The sequence below is a fragment of the Pygocentrus nattereri genome, chromosome 28, assembly GCF_015220715.1.
Source record: "Pygocentrus nattereri isolate fPygNat1 chromosome 28, fPygNat1.pri, whole genome shotgun sequence".
Classification (NCBI taxonomy): domain Eukaryota; kingdom Metazoa; phylum Chordata; class Actinopteri; order Characiformes; family Serrasalmidae; genus Pygocentrus; species Pygocentrus nattereri.
In genome coordinates this window covers 21824567-21840694 of record NC_051238.1, presented here as the reverse complement: position 1 = coordinate 21840694, position 16128 = coordinate 21824567, and the positions used below count along the sequence as shown (strand labels likewise).

Sequence of the window (16128 nt, the reverse complement as noted above, 5' to 3'; positions counted from 1 at the left end):
CAATCAAATTACGGAAAGCTCGTCTCAACACATTAAGGAGTAATTCAGATTGCACTAAGCAATTAAATTAATAAATAAATATCTCAAGTTTTTTTGACGCTACATGTGACAAGAAATTAGACTTTTACTTTGAGCCGTCAAACACCACAAGGGCTGTGATTGGCTGAGCTTGTTGGAGAAGCCCGCCTCTTAAACGACAGTAAATGTTTTCGCGGATGTTTTTAGGAGCATTTAGACAGAAAATGAATCTGCACCCCCCCCCCCCCCCCCTACCCCTCCCCCGCCACTCGTCAGCCAATCAAATTACTGAAAACTCTTCCAAAAACATTAAGCAGTAATTCAGATTGTTTTAAGCAAATAAAAAAATAATTTTTTTGACGCTACATGTGACATGAAATTAGGCTTTTACCATTTAAAACGCCGCTTTGAGCCGTCAAACACCACAAGGGCTGTGATTGGCTGAGCTTGTTGGAGAGGCCCGCCTCTTGAACAACAGTAAATCCCGTGGATGTTTTCAGGAGCGTTTACACAGAGATTGAATCTGATTGGCTAGAAGACGGACCACAACCTCCCTCCGCTCCACAGCCATTGGCTTGAGTTTGACAAACTGTCCTCTGATTGGACCCTTCGGCGAAAACCCGCCTCCTTCATGCGAACGAATTTGGCGCCAGAGGTTCAAGCAGGGAAAGTAGAGCGAGCGGATCAAGGCGGGCTGGCGAGTCTGGACTCCGAGTGAACCGGTTTTTGTGTTTTTTGGTGTTTAAAGATGTTTGTGGCAGACATTAGGAAAGAGTTTTATGATGTTGTCGTTAACCAGGTGAGGTGCTGCTTCGCAATAAACTGTTATAGAATTTGTTCGTCGCTGAATAGGTGGCTAACTGGCTAGCTAAAGTTAGCTAGTCGATTAGCTCATTAACTGACTATCGTTAATTGTCTGAAGGAACTGGGGAAGGAATGAATCTTTAATCTCTAATGTTGTCTCTTCTTTAAGCGAGTGGCTCTGCTGGTGTCCTCGGACATTGACGCGCTGTGTGCGTGTAAAATACTGCAGGTTAGTAGCCGGACATAACAAGCTACACTCAGCGGCCACTTTATTAGGTGCACCCTACTAGTAAAAGGTTGGACCCCCATTCGCCTTCAGAACTGCCTTAATTCTTCATGGCAGACTTTCAACAAGGTGTTGGAAACGTTCCTCAGAGATTTTGGTTGGTTATTTGAGTTCCTGCTGCCTTTCTATCATCTGGAACCAGTCTGCCCATTCTCCTCTGACCTCTCACATCAACAAGGCATTTTCGTCCAAAGGACCTGTTGCTCTTTACATTGTATGTAAATTTCATGATGAATGGAGAGAAACGGTCCAAAATCACTTGGAAAGATGTCTGGTTCCATTGACTTGCATAAAAACTACAGTATGTTTTTTCTTTCTCCTGTAAAGTTATAATTTTGGACAGATGAGGTTTTCTTCCAAGAACAGCGATATGTATATGTGTGTGTCCATTTAAGACAATAATAATGATCTTGATTGTCTGCATTGGGATTCATAAATCATGACTAATACAGCACAGATGTTTTCAGTCATTTATGGTATTTAATGAAAACCAGCAGTTCTAACACTAAGGAGTGTGTATGGGAAAATGCCTGCTTTACACATTTACAATGTCCTTTTCACACAGTAAACTCACTTCAGCAAGTTGTCTTGACCACCTCTACATGCCTAAATGCATTGAGTTGCAGCCATGTGATTGGCTGATTTAGCTATTTGTGTTAACAAGCAACTGAGTAGGTGTACCTAATAAAGTGGCTGGTGAGTGAAGGTTAGCTAAAGCTAGTTAGCTTGTGGTTTTAGGTTTCAGGTTTTTGTCATTTGCACATGTCAGGACATTTATGCATTGAAATGCTTGTGGTGAGGCTCAGATAATTGTAAGTATTGTAAATATATATTTCCGTTTATATTAAAAAATGTGTGTGAAGTTGGTTTAAAGGCCTTTAGTTGTACGGTGTCCTTTTTTTTTTCCCCGCAGGCTTTGTTCCACTGTGATCAAGTCCAGTATACCCTGGTTCCTGTGACAGGCTGGCAGGACCTTGGCACTGCCTTTCTGGAACATAAGGAGCAGGTATGCTCGGCGTTTCCAACCTTCAGTTAAGTTCGCTTGAATCGCTAAGAACTAGAATATGAAGAGAATAAATGTACGTCAAAGGTTCAGAACTGATAATCGTGTAGACTGACTTCTGAGGTGCTGTGTAGCGCCCTCCTAGACAAGCAGGGCTCAGTTGTTCTTTTTATTAACAAAATAATATAGTTGTTTTATTTTCTCTTTTCCGTTACAGTACCAGTATTTTGTCCTAATTAATTGTGGGGTGAATGTGGACCTGCTGGAGACTCTCCAGCCTGAAGAAGACTCCATCTTCTTCATCTGTGATACCCACAGACCTGTTGATGTCGTCAATGTCTACAATGACACTCAGGTACATGTACACACAGTTACCGAAGAGGACTAATTATCATTGTACCTGTTCTGAAGTCTTGGTTCTCTAAACCTGTTCTGTTTAAGCATTTATGAGGTTATACAATGCAGTTTAGGAAGACATTAAGAACCACGTACAGTATTGAGTTTTGCTGCTAAAAATGAGTTCATCTCTTCAGATTAAGCTGCTGATTAAACAAGACGACGACCTGGGTGTTCCTTCCTACGATGACATTTTCCGTGATGATGAAGGCGAGGATGAAGACGCTGACGGAGGGGATTCTGGAAATGAAAGCGATGGCAGCTCAGAGCCGTCTGGGAAACGGCGGCGATTTGATGAGGCAGGTTTTCTTTTTCTGGTCCCTGTGTCTGAAGAGATTTGTAATTGCCACCCATTGAGTCGTACTGTTAGCAGGTTAGTGAGTAAAAGAGGAGACAGGGCTGCTGGGTTTGTGTACAGTAGTGTCTGTAGTCGGCAGCTGTATGTGCTGTTTTGCTCTAGGATATTGATAAAATAGACACTGTTTAAATGAGTATTGGCCGTGTTTTAAAATTAAAAGAGCCTATATGTGTTTGTTTTTTTTCTTTTCTTTCCTTTTTCTAAAACCACTACATTTGACCTCTATCTCTTTTAGGGTGCACTGGAAAGGAGAATCGAAAGACAGCGAGCTAAGAGAGAGTGGGAGGCGCGTAGGTCAGTCACTCTGGAATAGTTGGTGGAGTATTGTTCCTGCATATGGCAAGCTTATATCACCATGCTTATCACATCTAAAAGGCACATGTATTTACAGGAGGGAGATCCTGTTTGACTATGAGCAGTATGAGTACCATGGCACATCAGTGAGTATCGGAGTCTTTAAATCTGTGGTGACTTGTTTCCTTTAGACAGTTCAGTGACTGCTGTTGAAGTGTAGTGCCTTTTATTAACTGTTTTGTTTTGTATAGGCTGCAATGGTTATGTTTGAGCTGGCTTGGGTTATGACCAAGGATACCAAAGATATGCTTTGGTAGGTTTTTTTGCTAGTAAGGAGTGTACATACATTTCTCCATGCTAGAAACGGATATTTGACTTCTGTTTGTTTTGACAGGTGGAGCATAATTGGTCTAACTGATCAGTGGGTTCATGACAAAATCACACAGTAAGAACCTTCCTTTTGAACCTTAGCAATGACTTTTTGTGCATACACTATATTGCCAAAAGTATTCACTCAACCATTCAAATAATTGAATTCAGGTGTTCCAATCACTCCCATGGCCACAGGTGTATAAAACCAAGCACCTAGGCCTGCAGACTGCTTCTACAGACATTAGTGAAAGAATGGGTCGCTCTCAGGAACTCCGTGAATTCCAGCCCGGTACTGTGATCGGATGTAACATGTGCAACAAATTTCCTCACAACTAAATATTCCACAGTGAACTGTTGGTAGTATTATATTATATATAGTATTATAGCAAAGGAAGCGATTGGGAACGACAGCAATTCAGGCACAAAGTGGTAGGTTATGTAAAATGACAGAGTGGGGTCAGCGGATGCTGAGGCGCATAACGCGCAGAGGTCACCAACTTTCTGCAGAGTCAATCACTACAGACCTCCGAACTTCATGTGGCACTCAGATCAGCTCAAGAACAGCGTAGAGAGCTTCATGGAATGAGTTTCCATGGCTGAGCAGCTGCATGCAAGCCTTACGTCACCAAGCGCAATGCAAAGCATCGAATGCAGTGGTGTAAAGTGGCGCCACTGGACTCTTGAGTGTTCTCTGGAGTGACCAATCATCCTTCTCTGTCTGGCAAGCTGATGGACGAGTCTGGGTTTAGCGGTTGCCAGGAGACGGTACTTGTCTGACTGCATTGTGCCAAGTGTAAAGTTTGGTGGAGGGGGGATTACGGTGTAGGGTTGTTTTTCAGGAGTTGGGCTCGGCCCCTTAGTTCCAGTGAAAGGAACTCTTAATGCTTCAGCACCAAGAGATTTTGGACAATTTCATGCTCCCAACTTTGTGGGAACAGTTTGGGGACGGCCCCTTCCTGTTCCAACATGACTGCGCACCAGTGCACAAAGCCGGTCCATAAAGACGTGGATGAGCCAGTTTGATGTGGAAGAACTTGACTGGCCTGCACAGAGTCCTGACCTCAACCCAGTAGAACACCTTTGGGATAAATTAGAGTGGAGACTGTGAGCCAGGCCTTCTCGTCCAGCATCAGTGTCTGACCTTATAAATGCGCTTCTGGAAGAACGGTCAAAAATTCCCATAAATGCACTCCTAACCCTTGTGGAAAGCCTTCCTAGAAGAGCTGAAGCTGTTGTAGCTGCAAAGGGTGGGCCAACATCATATTAAACCCTATGGATTAAGAATGGGATGTCACTCAAGTTCACATGCGTGTGAAGGCAGATGAGCGGATACTTTTGGCAGTATAATGTACTTTTTGTGGTGTTATTTGTAAAATTCAAAACCAATAACTTTTTCTGTCCACCAGTATGAAGTATGTAACAGACATAGCCACGCTGCAGAGGCATGTCTCTCGCCATAACCATCGCAATGAAGATGAGGAGAACTCGCTGTCCATTGACTGCATGAGGATCTCCTTTGAATATGAGTATCCTGCTCAGTCTTGTGTTGTGGAAGGGCTCTAATGAATCTGTAACTAATCAGATCTGGCCAATACCAGCAGAAAATTTTTTGTTTGGATATCAGAGGATAAAAGAACAAGTCAGAGCCGATATGTTTATATATCTAACCTGAATGATCACAGAACTGCTTGTAGCACTGTATAGTTAAAGTACAATTGGAATTACATTTCCTGTGTTTTTAATAGTATATTGAAGTATATTGCGTACACACAAAATACTCTGGTTATGATGTTGGCTATAAATTTCTTCCTGTAAGCTAGGGTTTTGAACAGTTTGCATATGATGGTCAATACTTTTTCTGTATCTGTTATGGAAACGAAACTGTGGAATCACTTCTGTAGTCATGCACATGTGTTAAGTCCCTTGATTATGTGCATCAGCTTGCGACTGGCTTTGTACCAGCACTGGTCACTGTATGAGAGCATCTGTAATTCCTGCTACACCTCCTGCAGTTTTAAACTGTGGTCTATGAATGGCCAGAAGAAACTGCAGGAGTTCTTGGCAGATATGGGGTAGGTGCATGTTTTCCATCATACTTTCATGGATAATTAGTGTTAGTGTCTTAGTGTTGTACAATTAAGGTCTGTTTTCAGTTCTTATGATAGTATCAAGTAGAGCTGGGTGATATGTCCAAAAATGTTATCACGACAAACAAAATTCATATAGTGCAATATCGATACATATCACGATAAATGTCAAATCATTATTTCTTTCAAGTTTGAAGGCTGATTTTTGCTCTTGAGTGGTTAATTGCTCTTTTAAATCATCCTTTATGGTCAGAACATGACAATCACTCGCCAAAGAGTGGAACATTTCACAAATCTTTGATGGGAGAGTGGAAGAAAGTGTCTGGTGAGCGGTTTTTATCAGCTGGAAAAGCATGGCTGCAGTTTTTGTAGTAGTCATAATTTAAGAAAGGACAGATTTATTTTTAGCTGTCGGGTGACGAGTGCTTGGCTATCCCGTTACAAATGCTAAACAATTGGCCGACAGTACTAAACTGTTTAGTTTCTAAGATAAGAGACTTTTATTATCCCACTGGGGGAAATTTGCATTGCTACAGCAGAATACACAGTAAGCAGATAAAGAGCAGTAAGTAGACATAGATGTGCATCATACAAAATACAAAATATAAGATATACTATAGAAATAAATAAACAAGGCGTCTGTTAGGAGAAAAATATAAAAAATAAAAATTGAATTAAACTATACAAATTTAGTTTACACATGCAGTTGTGTAGATATTGCACATTTCTGAGCAGGTAATGACTGGATATTGCACAGTAATAATTACAGATATTGCACAGAATTTGTTTATGTATTGCCCATGTACCATTCTGTCAGCAGCAGATATTGCGCATTAATACTAACAGCAGACATTAGTTGTCTCAGTATGTCAGTGATGGATCACACCGCGTTACTGCTGTCACTCCCACCACATCCATATCAGAGCCTATCACTATTTCTCTGTTCTGTTGTAATAGTTTAAGGGGTGAATCGCAATATATTTGACACCAGGCTAACGGAGTCCTCGTTTTAGGGGTGTTTAAACTGAACGCTGTGCTTTTGAGTCTTGTCTGACGTTACAGTACAGTATCATCAACTTGCCGTGTTGTGTGAGTGACTGCGCACTCCTAAAAACAGCTAGCCTGGAAAGACAATACCACACATCCAGCATCCTCAGTTTATACTTTTGCTTAAATCAGGGCTGTAACTGGCATGATCTCACTTCTTTCACTTTCGTTGCTTAGGAATGCACCAATACTGAAATATGACTGAGCCCTGTAACAGTGCTTTTGTTGTGAGGATCAGACGTGATTTAACGCTGCTAAAGCTTGTTAGGATGTACGGAAAGAGGTTCACTGTAGGTCAGCACAGATACGCCACTTGTCTAGTTACTCACACTTGAGCACAGGAGAACAGATATCCGGTCGCTCCAATCAAACAGGGAATGTATATTTGGCGACTCCTTTTTCACTGATCTAAATTAAATTCAAGTTTATTTGTATTGCGCTTTTTACAACGATGTTGTCACAAAGCAGCTTTACAGAAGTTTGAAAACACACAGTTACAACATATATCTCCCAGTGAGTGAGCCAGAGGCGACGGTGGCAAGGAAAAACTCCCTCAGTCTGGAGGAAGAAACCTTGGGAGGAAGCAAGACTCACAAGGGGAGACCCGTCCTCCTCTGCTCAGACAGTGTTTACAGTTTAATAAGCTAAATACCAAATAAAAGCTAAGAGGATCTCTGTTTGAAGACTGGATGGTAAAGCTTTAGAAACTGCACTGGTAGAGGCGGTCTCTGACTGAGGCGGTCTCTGACTGAGGCGGTCTCTGACTGAGTCTTTATGAAAAGTGGGAGTGACCTGAAACGGTCCCATCTTATCTCAATGCTGATACATCTGGATGGCACAGTGATGTAATTGAAGGTGTTGCAGCTGGCACAAATGAACAGGAGAGCGGGTTGGTGATGGTGAGGAAGAGGCCCTGATGGTCAGTCTTCAGCAGGATGGGAGGGCAGTCATTATCTCAGGAAGAGTAAAGAGACTAAATTAGTTCTGGTCAGGAGTATGACTGTAATAAATATGATTTCCCATGTGGAGTGTGGTTGGTGACTCTGGCATATCTAACTATAACAGCATAAACTAAAAGGAGAGAATCAGAAGGTAACAGATATGAGAGAACCCTGAGACACTGGGATCCCCCCACTCCACCGTCAACAAACCTGTGTGATCGCGTGAAGTGGTGGGTCCACAAAACCATTCTTATCGCTCTATCGAGTACAGGTTATATCGTTATCGTTTTATCGCCCAGCCCTAGTATCAAGTGTTTATTACTCTTATTTAAAAGATCTTATAGCCATAATCTTGATTTAACACTGTTATAATATGCTGACATATATTGTGTGTTAGTACTGAAACTGGTGCTGAGCAGGCTGAGATGTTATGCTGCTGTTCGTAATGTTGCATGTAGTCCCTTTTAAAGCGGTCAGTTAATGGCCTTGCGCTGTTAGTCTCCCACTTAAACAGGTACGACAGAAGTTTAACTCCATGGACATGTCAATCAAGGAAAACCTGCGTGAGGTCATTGAGGAGTCTGCCAACAAGTTTGGGTGAGAACAGAGAAGATCCGTTTGAAGATGTGCTGTGAAGTAAATGTTAAAAACTGATTAAGGTCCTCCAAGCTAAGAAGCCTGTCGTAGGCATTTTTGTTCAAGTTTAATATTTTGTGTCTGTTTCAGAATGAGAGACATCCGTGTGCAGACATTTGGTGTGCACTTCGGCTTCAAGAACCGTTTCTTAGCCAGTGACGTGGTGCATGCTGCTGCGTCCCTGCTGGAGAACGTGGAGAAGGATGAGAGCGCCACAGATAACTTCATTAAAGCGCTAGACTGCCTCTCAAGGTAGAAATAAGTGTCCATAGCTGTTTGTTTAGTGTTTTGTGTTTTGTTTTTTTGATTAAATGGATTTTAGCAATAAACACATGGTTTTAAAATATTTTTTTTAGGAGTAACATAGAGAGACTGCATTTGGGGATTGATCTGGCTAAGAAAAAACTCAAGGCCATTCAGCAGACAGTCGCCAGCTGTATCTGTACGAATCTCATTCTCTCACAAGGACCTTTCCTTTACTGCCATTTACTGGAGGTAAGGGTACACTTTTTCCAGTTTCAGTTTCTCAGCATCTTTCCTGCATAATAAAGAAATGGTTCAGCTTGGATGCATAATGTCATAATTTCCTGTTAATGTTTTACTGTTCCTGTTGTTTTGTATGACCTACAGCCTCATAACTGTTATAGTGCTATTGTAATATAATATACAATTTTATAATTCTACTATATTTTGGATTACATTTTAGGGAACTCCAGACGTGAAGCTATTCTCCAAGCCTTTGGCCCTGACTCTGCTCTGCAAATACCTGCTCAAGGCCTTTGTCTTTTCTGTAAGCAATGCAGAATATACACATCTTATTAATTCAATTAGTTTGATCTTTTTTGCATAGGTGCACCATTGGAGTGGGCAGTATGACGGTATTTATCATTTTATATTTCAACTTAATATGTCACAGTAAGCTTATTGTGAATATTGCCTAATAATACTTAACACTTCCCAACTATGTGTTTGATTACAAAGAGAGCATAATTAGGTTTATGTAATTAGGTGTAATGCAGTGCAGTATATGAACTGTTAAATACAAATAATTGTATTCATGTTTTTTTAATTCGGCGCTACTTTGTTCCAACTTGGGTAACAGAAAAAATAAATGGTGACAAATCGTATACCATGAACTTTTTTTTTTTTTTTTTTTTTTTTTAAGAATAAAAAGCATAAATAGAAGCATAATTTTAATGAGTTGATGACACAGTATCTCACAAAAGTGAGTACACACCTCACATTTCTGCAATTTTTTTATTATAACTATAATAACACTGTAGAAATGAAACTTGGATATAACTTAAAGTAGTCAGTGTGCAGCTTGTATAGCAGAGCAGATTTACTGTCCTCTGAAAAGAACTCAACACACAGCCATTAATGTCTAAATAGCTGGCACCACAAGTGAGTCCACCTCACAGTGAACGTGTCCAAATTGTGCTCAATGTGTCAATATTTTGTGTGACCCACCTTTATTGTCTAGCACTGCCTGAACTCTCTTGGGCATGGAATTCACCAGAGCTGCGCAACTTGCTACTGGAATCCTCTTCCACTCCTCCGTGATGACATTACAGAGCTGGTGGATGTCCACTTTCCCACAGGTGCTCAGTTGGGTTTAGGTCTGGAGACATACTTGGCCAGTCAATCACCTTTGCTTTCAGCTCCCTCAGCTTGGTAGTTGTCTTGAAGGTGTGTTTGGGGTTGTTATTGTCTTGGAAAACTGCCATGCGGCGTTTCCGAAGGGAGGGGATCATGCTCTGCTTCAGAATGTCACAGTACATGTTGAAATTTATGTTTCCCTCAATGAAACTCATGCAGCCCCAGACCATGATGCTACCACCACCATGCTTGACTGTAGGCAAGAGACAGTGGACAGTTGCCAATCAAGTTTATCTTGGTCTCATCAGACCACAGGACACACACACACACACACACACACACACACACACACACACACACACACACCTAAGCCGCTTCTCCGTCTGGGCCACGAGGAGCGCTGGAGCCTATCCCTGGTCACCCGGCCAGGGAATTGAACCCAGGCCCTACTTGCTGTGAGGCAACAGCGCTACCCACCACGCCACTGTGCCACCCGACCACAGGACATGGTTCCAGTAATCCGTGTTCTTTGACTGCTTGTCTTCAGCAAACTGTTTATAGGCTTTCTTGTGCATAAGCTTCAGAAGTGGCTTGCTTCTGGGATGACAGCCATGCAGACAGAGTTGATGCATTGTGCGGCATATGGTCTGAGCACTGACAGGTGGACCTCCCTTTTCTTCAACCTCTGCAGCAATGCTGGCAGCACTCAGGCGTCCATTTTTTGAAGCCTACCTCTGGACGTGACGCTGAACACATGGACTCAACTTCTTTGGTCCACCCTGGCGAGGCCTGTTTTGAGTGGAGCCTGTTGTGGAGAACCGCTGTATGACCTTAGCCACCGTGCTATAGCTCAGTTTCAAGCAATCTTCTTATAGCCTAGACCGTCTTTGTGGAGAGCAACAATTCTATTTCTTACATCCTCAGAGTTCTTTGCCATGAGGTGCCATGTTGAATATCCAGTAGCCAATATGAGAGAATTGTACCCAAAACACCAAATTTAACAGCCCTGCTCCTCATTCACACCTGGAACCTTGTAACGCTAACGAGTCACAGGACACCAGGGAGGGACAACGACACAATTGAGCACAATTCGGACATGTTCACTGTAAAGTGTACTTGCTTGTGTTTCCAGTTGGACAGTAAATCTGTACTGCTGTACAAACTGTACACTACTTTAAGTTATATCCCAGTTTCATTTCTATATTGTTGTGCCATGAAAAGATATAATAAAATATTTGCAGAACTGTGAGGGGTGTACTCACTTTTGTGAGATACTGTATATGATAACAAATATAGTTCCTTGTTGATCTTGGGTCTTTTGATTGTTACATGATTCACTTAATCATGTTCAGTTGTCCCGTGACGTTGCATTCAAAAAGAAGTGGTGGGAGGAGGAAGCCTGTGCTGCCTTAACCCTCCTAGCATTGGTAGTATAGTGTGATTGGGGGCGTCCTGGAGCGGGTGGAATTGGAAACGACTAAATTGGGGAGGAAAATCGGTTAAAAATTGAAAAGAAAAAAAATTTGCCACTAAGGGCATTTTATGATGTGCCAAAAGCATTTTTTTTTGTCTGTATACTTGAATCAACCGGCTAGAATAACTTGTTAGTTTGTTTTTGTGCACTTTCAGTTCACTGACTATTTTCTGGTGTCCTCCAAACGCATTAATTTGGGTATTGGGCAGGTGGTCGTATTTGTAATTACTTGTTAATCATGCTGTGTGCCAGTGTCTTAGCAAACTCTGGTTTGCTGTCTATAGGAAATCTGTTGCCCTCAAAGTTGTTGAAGTCATGAAGGATACGAAAATGTTATATAAGAATGAATCCAGTTTTAAATGGTTACTGCTTTCCTCAGTGTGTTATTGTAGTTGTTTGTTTTGGGGAATGTTAGGAATTCTGTTTTTCTGACTCTAACTGACTGTAAACGTCACAGTTTTTGGTTATTCTGAAGTATGACATCAAAAGCCTTTAAACTTGTGCATCTGTGTGTGTTAGACGCGGAATAAACGCTGCAAGGTGTTGCCGCTTATTATGGCTGCCCCAATGGATGTAGAGAAGGGCACTGTGATTGTCTTGGGCATTCCACCAGAATCTGAGACCTCTGACAAGAAGAAGTAAGTGTGATTGAGTGATTGAAAAAGAGAGATGAATAATTGAGTGTGGATGTCATTAGTAAGTGTCTGTTTCTCTTCTTTTCCCAGCTTCTTTGGCAGGGCATTTGAGAAGGCTGCTGAAAGTACAAGCTCCAGGACGCTGCACGATCACTTCGACACGTCAAGTAAGTAACTAATGCAAAGAAACATGCAGTAAGCACAACTTCGGTGGCTTTTGCTGAAGGTTCATATGTAAACCACCAGGTGGCAGACCAGCCTCTCTCTAAGAATGTTATTTTGGCACTGAGCGTAGGGCTATGCACCTACACGCACACTCAGCAGGGAGCTTTACCAACTTGGCTTAGCCTGACAGCTTGGATTAAACATTAGTATTAAACAGACCTGCAAAGGTTCTGTCCTAATTAGAAGTACAGCTCCAAGATGCCTTTTAAAAATTATGTGCCCATTTCCCAGGCTTCATTCATGTGTGGGGAAGAGTCAGAATTTTTTTCTTTCTTTTGCAAGCACATATGGTAAGTGGAGAACACAGTGACTGACTTTCTATATGAGTAGTCTTGGTTAGATAATTGCTATTTTTATTATTATTATCAACATAATTTAAATGAGTGCTGCTGATATGCAAATTTGTTGTTTCACATGCCACTTTTTCTGTTGTGCATTTTATTTGATTTGTCTTAATTTAACCATTCCTTTTGTAATTCTAGTCATTCTAATGTGTTTAGTTAAATGTTTATACACTAGGGGAATAATGCACTTATGCAGACAGGACATCAACTGAATTAATTACACACATACATATTTTAAGTCCATTTGGAGATGTAATCTATGTGTAGATTTTCATGCTGGTGTACATGTAACTGAAGCAACAAAAAACTGAAGTACATAATCTACTCATTGATACAGGGTAAAATGGGCAGGCATGTCCAGAAGAAGGGTGTTTACAAACCAACAAGGAGACCCTCTGGATTTTAAGGATTGTATGGCGTCTGTGCAGAATATGGTTATAAATTATTAGATAATAGTAGTTATAAACTACCTGAGTGTTTATAGTACTACTGCTAGGCACAATGTTGGCTGTAGAGTAAGGCTCTAAAATGCTAACACGTGGCACTTTATAGCTGAATAATGATTTCATCTATTGCAGTAATTCTGCGGGTAATATTCTTGCCAAATTTACATTCTCGGCCAAGCTTCCCTATGAGATGCGTTTTTTTATGTTGGTTTGAGTTTTGGGTGTGAGAGAGAGGTTCTAACAGGTCAGTCACAGTTAAGCTGACCCACTGGCCTCCCAGATAACCCATCATACTGACACATGTTCTGACCAAAAACATGAGTCAAATGGACACGTACTAGCCGAGACGCTGGGAGTGTTCTCACATTTTTAGTCAGTTTGGTGCTAAATGCCATTGCTTAACCTACAAGTCCAGCTCTAAAAAGTCCAGACACGCAACCACGGACACACACGCACACTTACTGCAACATTATTGTTCTTGTGCAACCCAAGTGTGAAACTATTACCAAAATATTCATGCTTGTTTCTTTTTTTAGTCATCGAGCTGAAGATGGAGGACAGAGGAAAGTTTCTTGATGCGCTCATCACCCTCCTGTCATAAAGCCTCATTGCATGCTGGAAGCTCTCCTCAAACATCGCACATCAGAATGCCAGGAACTCAGGATATACTGTATGTATGTCGGGGTAGAATTTCCCACGTCTCCCCCACTCTGAGGACCCGGAGAAAAGCTCATAAACACACACACAGTTGCTCCATGAATGGAATTTTACACGCCTCAAGCGCAAATGTGAGATTTGCCATGTTCCCAGTCAGTTTGGTGCCAAATTCATTTCAGAGTTCCGGTCTGTGTGCAGTGAGAGCTGCCCTCCCGAAGACCTCAGCCACTGGCTGGGTACCCATTACTGCTCTGCAGGTGTTTGGTCATGTGATGGCAGTCACGCAGACCATGCATGTGTATTATACTGTACAGACATTTGATTGTGTTGTAGCGTTAATGGTTTGGTGTTTTTATGTGTGTGACTATCATGTGCTGAATAATAAATGCAATTTTATTAACTCAAAAGGATCTTTTATATTATATATCTATTTTATATTAAATTCCTCCACTCCTATTATGTTAAACTCAGCAAATAAATACAAATTGTGCCTTAAAAATCATCAAAACGTGAATAGGAACACTAAATTTGCTGTTGCATTTCTGCTCTGATACTGATGTGAACTGCTGGGAAATGTTAGAGTATAATACAAACAACTCGGTGCTGCTGATACACAAATATTTCTGCAAAACATGAGAGGACCCCTAAGTTAACGTCTAATCTAGCATGAGCCAAGCCTTGAATGTGAGGCCAGAGCGTCCAACTCAAGATATGATAAAGGCTAAATAAGTTCCTGTTAAAGTAGTTGAAACCTATTCATTTTATGGACATTTTAAGAAAGTTATTAATGTTTGAGCCGGTTCATGTCTACTCCCCTTCCTCCTGAATGCATTTTTGACAGTCATGTTCGAATGTGATACATTGACTTAGACTTGAGCTTGACTTTTTTATTATTATTATTATTATTATTATTATTATTATTATTATTATTTATTTATTTATTTAAATTAAATGTTAGAGTAGAAATGTAGCGTCAAATTAGCTTTATATACACACTGAGGAAAACGGCTGCCCCCACCCTACTAATGACTGGGTGGAGGTGTTTATGTTGTAGGTTATTATCGTGGAACGAGCCAAATAACCGTTTATCTTTTCTCCACGGGTGGCAAGAGCTCCAATCGCTCACCCGCTCCTCTTGCTGTCTGTCTGTCTGTCTCTCTTGCTCTCTCACACTTTCTCACATTCTCTCTTTTTGGCACACATTGAAAAGAACTATGCAGTCTTTAAACATCACAAGATGTACCATAGGAGAAAACAGCTGTTCCTCTAGTTGTTGGAGAGTCTGAGCTGAAAATTACAGCTGTGACAAAATGCCTGTTTATTTAGTGTGTATTAAGATAGATATCGCAATGGCATTTACCCCAGCCTTCTGAATTAATACAATTTACTGCAAGAGCTCTAGTATAAAAGATCACAAGGAGTTATAAAAGATCACAAGGAGTCTTCAAAGGGTTAATTTCACAGGAGAAGGTCCTCAACTTTTAATGTAAGTTAATGTACAATTTTATTCTAAGTGATTTTGGACCATTTCTGGCTGCTCATTCCTCACAAAAGCTTCATGCAATGTAAATCTGCAGGCATCTGCTGTGTTCAAATGATGTAGAGAAGTAAAAAAATATTATTAAAAAAAATTAATACAATACATTAGATGTGACAGCAGTGATCACAGGTGGGTAATAACTGGTGAGATTTACTCAAGTATGTGTACTTATGTAAAATATTGATTTTTTTTTTTTTTTTTTTTTTTTTTTTTTTAATTTTTTTTTTTTTTTTTTGAGTATTTCTAAATCATAGTATTTCTCTTCAAGTATATTAGTGAGTATTCTGCTTTTTTACTAGTTAGTGATTTATGATTTAACTACATAATATTTTGTTGATGAAAACATCTGTGCCGTTTTGTTTCATCTCTGATTTTGGAGCTTTAGCATTTTCTTTTGGACCCAAAGAAAAAAAAATTAAATTGAGAAGAATAGAGCCTAAAAAATCTTCTGTTTCTATGCTGATGCTTGAGGTTCCAGTGCAGTTCTAGAAGTTAGTAGTTAAGTAGTTTTTTGACCCAGTACGTTTGTACTTCTACTCAAGTTTTTGGAAGGAAGTTTTACTTGAGTCATTATATTACCCAGATATGAATGCTTTTACTTGAGTAGAGGTTTAGGCTATACTACCCACTTCTAGCCTTCCACCCAGTGACAGCTGGGGTGGGCTCCAGCACCCGCCGCGACCCTGAGGGAGAAGCGTGTGTGTGTTTGTGTGTGTGCACCCACTACTAGCAGAACCAGGCTTCTGTATCGCTACTTCTATGGATTCTGACTTGTACAGAAGTGCATCATCCTCTCTTTGTGTGTGTAACAAATGAGTAGGATTCATAAATCTTTTGTTAACACACCATATTTATTTGAGATGTTCACTGAAAGGCCCCCCCTTTACATATTTGAAATCTGTGTGTGGTCTTTTGGTCAAAGTCTGGCCTGTGCTACTATGAATCTGTTAGGAAGAGAGGTCGTCT

At 40.8% G+C, this 16128-nt stretch overlaps 1 protein-coding gene across 1 annotated transcript; it reads left to right on the top strand.

The window, feature by feature from the left end:
• Positions 1–678: 678 nt before the first annotated feature.
• On the top strand, positions 679–14029 carry cdc45 (CDC45 cell division cycle 45 homolog (S. cerevisiae)). The gene is made up of 18 exons (XM_017702786.2): positions 679–817; positions 992–1051; positions 2022–2114; positions 2329–2466; positions 2645–2806; positions 3101–3159; positions 3257–3305; positions 3411–3472; positions 3554–3604; positions 4938–5057; positions 5472–5603; positions 8105–8203; positions 8333–8494; positions 8599–8737; positions 8949–9032; positions 11835–11953; positions 12041–12117; positions 13502–14029. Exons 1-18 carry the CDS (start codon positions 767–769, stop codon positions 13564–13566), a joined length of 1722 nt encoding a protein of 573 aa, XP_017558275.1. The 5' UTR covers positions 679–766; the 3' UTR covers positions 13567–14029.
• Positions 14030–16128: the final 2099 nt, after the last annotated feature.

Bases quoted from the DNA above. Each gene is read 5' to 3' on its own strand.
- cdc45 (XM_017702786.2), top strand. From the start codon at position 767: ATGTTTGTGGCAGACATTAGGAAAGAGTTTTATGATGTTGTCGTTAAC. The intron at 1,052-2,021 runs GTTAGTAGCCGG...TTTTCCCCGCAG, and splicing joins GTGCGTGTAAAATACTGCAG to GCTTTGTTCCACTGTGATCA. The intron at 9,033-11,834 runs GTAAGCAATGCA...TGTGTGTGTTAG, and splicing joins TCAAGGCCTTTGTCTTTTCT to ACGCGGAATAAACGCTGCAA.